The sequence below is a fragment of the Ranitomeya variabilis genome, chromosome 5 (assembly GCF_051348905.1).
Source record: "Ranitomeya variabilis isolate aRanVar5 chromosome 5, aRanVar5.hap1, whole genome shotgun sequence".
Taxonomy (NCBI): Eukaryota; Metazoa; Chordata; class Amphibia; order Anura; family Dendrobatidae; genus Ranitomeya; species Ranitomeya variabilis.
This window is the reverse complement of record NC_135236.1, coordinates 146,018,601-146,023,942: the sequence shown is the minus strand read 5'-3', so window position 1 is coordinate 146,023,942 and position 5,342 is coordinate 146,018,601. Positions and strand designations below refer to the sequence as shown.

The window sequence follows — 5,342 nt, the reverse complement described above, 5'->3', positions numbered from 1 at the left end:
AACCCGGCGGACCCAAAATCCCAGACAGACAAGTGGTTTAAATGATGAATGCACAGATTTTACTGAATCTTTTAGGCTATGTGCACACGATGCAGATTTGGTGCAGAATTTTCTGCACAAAATCTGCACAAAATCTGCATCTTCTGGCAGAAAACGCACCTGCGTTTTTTATGCGTTTTTTATGCGTTTTTTATGCGTTTTTAGTGCGTTTTTTGCAGTGCAGTTTTGGTGCAGTTTTTTAGTGCGTTTTTAGTGCGTTTTTAGTGCGTTTTTTGTGCGTTTTTTGTGCGTTTTTTATGCTGATTTGTCAGCTTAAAATAAAGCTAAATAAAGAGATTAAAAAAAAATAAAAAATTACGTGATGTCATTTCCTAGTCCAACCTCTTCTCAATCTCCATTTTGGAAAGCCATAACCACTTTCTGACAGGCCTTACCATGAGTGCTGGTAATGAAGAACACAGGGAAGAAAGTAGCCCACCGCATACTGAACAGCATGTTACTTCTGTGCGGATACGCAGGCCACAACGCCTCCAGATGATTGGGGTTTTACTGGAGTATCTGAACCAGCAAAGATTGCAGGTAAGGCTAGGTTCACATTAGCGTTGTGCGGCGCAGCGTCGGGCGCTGCAGTGGTAACGCATGCGTCATGCGCCCCTATATTTAACATGGGGGCGCATGGACATGTGTTGCGTTGCGTTTTGTGACGCTTGCGTCTTTTTTGGCGTTTTTTCGCATGCGTTTTGACGCGTTTTTGGCAACGCATGCGTTTTAGGACGCGTGCGTTCATTTGCAGAAATGCAACCTGTAGTAATTTCTAGCGGCGTTTTTTTGCCGCAAAAAAACGCATGTGTTTATTTGCGGCAAAAAAATGCATTGCTGTCTATGTAAACGCATGCGTTTTTAAGCACATGCGTTTGTTTGCGTTAAAAACGCATGCGTTTTTATAGAAAAAAAAAACAGAAAACAAACTGAAAAGCCACCCACCACCATCAAGGTGATAAAGGGATCCAAACCCTAACCCTACCCCTAACCTCACCCCTAACCGTTTAATGAACATTTTCTGACATAGTGCCACGTATTTCAGTCACGTTTAATGAATATTTTCTGAGTCATAGTGCCACGATATTTAAGTGCCACGATATTTAAGTGCCACGATATTTAAGTGCCACGTATTTCAGTGCCACGATATTTCAGTGCCACGTATTTAAGTGCCACGATATTTCAGTGCCACGATATTTCAGTATATTCAGATATTTCAGTGCCACGTATTTAAGTGCCACGATATTTCAGTGCCACAATATTTCAGTATATTCAGATAATTCAGTGCCACGATATTTAAGTGCCACGTATTTAAGTGGCACCGAAATACGTGGCACTTAAATACGTGACTGAAATACGTGGCACTTAAATACGTGGCACTTAAATACGTGGCACTTAAATACGTGGCACTTAAACGCGGCCATCTTAAACGCGGCCCTAACCCTAACCCTAGGGATCCTAACCCTAACCCTAGCTATTTCTATTTATAGTGGGTTAGTTGCACATTTCCTTTTTTTTTCCCCTCCCAATGCGTCCTTTTGGGAATAAAATGCATCCTGCAAATGTGCCTGCAGGATGCGTATCTTTACCATAGACTTGTATTGCCAACAGATCGTGACGTATGGCCACACGTTGCGTCCGTCGTGCACTGGATGCGTCAGGTTTTCGCAAACCGTTGTCTTTGAAAAATGCTCAAGGGAACTATTTTCTGTCCGTTTCATCCACTGTTTCAGACTGCGCATGCTCAGCAGGAAATATCGCTCTCACGCTATTTCCTCACGCAGCAGTCTGGTGGAAATGTGAAAGCACACACCTCCGTCTGTACATTGCGCCGCTGATTCGTGACAGGCGACTAACGACTGAAGTGTGAAAGAAGCCTAAGCTACACCATGTGTACAATAATATTACATGTCTCTTTATTTTTGCTACAGTCGCAGACCAGAAGACGAAAAATGTGGGTACACCCAATAGTGGCACAAAGGACTATGAAGGGACATTTTAATGTGCTATATCAAGATTTGAGGAGGTAAGTTTTTCTTATGTGAAATGACTACCTGTAAACTTATCCATGTCTATCCGGACCTTTTTACTCCTTTTTTCCAGATACCCCGAGAAATTCATAGCGTTTTGTCGGCTGAGCATACCCGCTTTTGATCATCTTCTTTCTGTCGTCCGTGCTGAGCTGACATACGAGGACACTGTGATGCGGAAGTCCATCTCTGCTGAGGAAAGGCTGCTCATCACCTTGCGGTAAGTATTTTTCAATTTTTTGTTTTGCCTGTCATAAGTACTCTTTGACACGTCAATGTCTCCGGTACGTGTGGTGAAAGTTTTCCCGTGTCCTGGAGACACTGACAGATGACCATTTAAAGGGAACCTGTCCCCCCAAAAACCGACGCTGAGCTAAGGCCACCGGCATCAGGGGCTTATCTACATCATTCTGTAATGCTGTAGGTAAGCCCCTGATGCTGGTGGGCTTACCTCACCCTTGATTTTGGTGGGGACAATTTCCCTTTGACGGCTGGGATCACACATACGCAATATACGTCCGAGTCTCGCCGGTGAAATCCCACCTCTGGCGCCGGCACTCATGAGCAGAGCGTGCAGCTCCATGTGTTGCTATGCAGGTGCACGCTCCGCTCCGGAATCCAGACGCAAGAGGAGTCATTTCACAGGCGAGACTCGGCCGTATCTCGCGTATGTGTGATCTCAGTCCAATGTTTGGGTGTACGCACAGGTCAGCTAGGTGTTATGTAAATTTTTTTTTGTTTTTTACATTTTCTGGGCGCATGGTACACAAACACACACAAACATGGCTGGCCACCACGAAAGAAGAGTGCTGTTGAACACGAACTCTTTATCACGTTTTGCTGGTGACCAGCGCTTTTCTTCTTCCATGGTGGCCATCCATGTGTTACTAATGTCTGACACAGTTATACACCTGTACACAGATATCACTGGTCAATTAGTCCTTACTGTTAGTATTGTGACATATGGAACAAACCTGTCAGTAGTTTTTGCCGCTATAGAACATGTTGAAATCCAACCTATCTACTGCATTGTTACATTAACTAGGGAAGTTTGACTGGGGAGTTATTGGCAGCATTGGAAAAGGTTCTTGAAAAAACAGGCGGTGACATAGCGGTCCTAACTGCTGACAGGTTTTCTTTAACTTGAGGGTGACATTACTAATAATCTTTTCTTTCCTTGCAGATTTCTGGCCACAGGAGAGAGCTATACATCCCTGCACCTCCAATTTAGAGTTGGTAAATCTACCATCTCTCAAATTGTGAGGTGCACATGTACCGTCATCTGGCAGAAGTTGCAGCCCATCGTGATGCCTTCCCCAACCGAGGAGACTTGGCTGCAGGTTGCAGCAGGCTTTCAGTCTGTGGCCAATTTCCCAAACTGCATAGGTGCAGTTGATGGTAAACATGTAAGGGTTCAGCAGCCCCCACGATCAGGATCACGCTTCTTTAATTATAAGAAGTATTTTTCAGTGGTCCTGATGGCGGTGGCTGATGCCCATTACACATTTGTTGCCATTGACGTTGGTGCCTATGGTAGTACTGGGGATTCTCGGGTGTTGCGAACTTCACAGATTGGGATGCAAATTCTTCAAGATGGCGGAACGCTCCCAGCCCCAAGACCTTTGCCGGGTTCCACACATCCAGTACCCTTTGTGATGGTATCGGATGAGGCCTTTGCTTTAACTACCAACCTGCTGCGCCCATACCCACGAAGGGGACTGGATGCCCGACGGAGGATTTTTAATTATCGGCTGAGTCGTGCACGAAGATATGTGGAATGCACCTTTGGTATCATGAGTAGTCAGTGGAGGGTCTTTCACACACCCATGCAGCTGAATACTGACACCGTTGACACTGTGATTAAGGCTTGCTGTGTGCTTCACAACTATGCTCGTGACTACAGCACTGACATAGATGTGGAGCAGCAGCAGCCTGTATTGAATCCAGTGGTCAACGTGGGTCTGGGAAGACCATCCAGCTCCGGTGTGTGTGTGAGAGAAACCTTCACTGATTACTTTATGAGTCCTGAAGGTGCCGTGCACTGGCAATACTCCTGTGTCGGTGATGTGCAGCCGGACCAGCAGAGGATGGACGAAAACTAACCCGAACACTGAAAATTAAATTGAAGACCAATAATCATTTTTCACTTTTTTTGGGAAAAAATTGTTATTTTCTTTTCAATTATTAAAAAAAATGTATAATCTATTTTTGGCTTTATTTCAAATTAACCTTTTTTTTTTCTTTTTAGTCTAATTATGAGTTATAGCACGAGTTGATTTTCTGAAAAAACTTGTTGGGTATGGGTATTCACAAACTGTGATTACATATAATGGAACAGCATTATGACTGTCAACATTGTAACTATTGTAACATGGTATACTCTTGGCCAAATAAAAAGTGGTCAGAGTTGGTATCTGAGTAGTACTGGCTGGTAGGCCGGTGATACCGTTGGTCATGCTGCATTGGCGGTGGCGGCGGTGGTGGTGGTGGAGGTCTCACACTCCGTGTGATACCTGTTACAATGTCCGCTAGTGGGGCAATTGGTGCAGGTTCTTCGAATGCGTCCAAAAGAGCATGGACAGAGCTCATGAATTTGCTCAGTCTTTCCGGTGCCAATAACCGTGCCTTGTTTGCAATTGTAGACCCAAAAAGATCAAGATAATCTTCTTTGGCAGATTTGTTTAGAAGATCAATGGTCTCATTGACTCTTTTTGTGGTTTTATCTTCTTTTTTTTTGCCTAATTTTTTTTTGGGGGGTGGGACTGTTATTGGCACCGGAACGACAGAGGTTTCTTGGGTTCTTGGAACATCACTTTGGTCAGCCGAAGATGTTGCACTGGAGCATATTCCCGAAGTGCCAGCGACAACAGGGATAGAGTCTTGTGAGCCCAAAGCAGATGTGTCATCGGCTGACTCAGCTGTTGAGTCCTCTACGGGGTCAGGAGCTGGAATGTTCCCTTCAGTGCTGTGAAAAAAAAGGAATTTTTAAGCTTCATACAATAAATTATATTCATAAGTACTGCATTCACTTTAGTTTTAACAAATCACCTTCTCAAAGTCCTGCTTGTGATCAAGAAACTTAGCTCATCATACAAGCTGAAGCTCCCTTTCACCGGGGAAGACCCGCTTTTGGACTGGCTGGTGTGAAATTTTTGGAAGCGGTCTCGCACTGAGCGCCAACGCTGTCTGACTTCTTTATCTGAAACAATAAAATATGATCATTACATTCCCTTTAAAATAAAAATTTCTGCAAGGTGTAAAAAAAAAACTTAC

At 44.1% G+C, this 5,342-nt stretch overlaps 1 protein-coding gene across 1 annotated transcript; it reads left to right on the top strand.

The window, feature by feature from the left end:
• The first annotated feature begins 287 nt into the window (after positions 1–287).
• Positions 288–4,171, top strand: LOC143774895 (uncharacterized). Its single transcript, XM_077262679.1, has 5 exons — positions 288–579; positions 1,971–2,065; positions 2,143–2,289; positions 3,253–3,528; positions 3,973–4,171. The coding sequence occupies exons 1-5, from the start codon at positions 436–438 to the stop codon at positions 4,169–4,171; spliced, it is 861 nt and encodes a 286-aa protein (XP_077118794.1). The 5' UTR covers positions 288–435.
• The last annotated feature ends 1,171 nt before the right edge of the window (positions 4,172–5,342 follow it).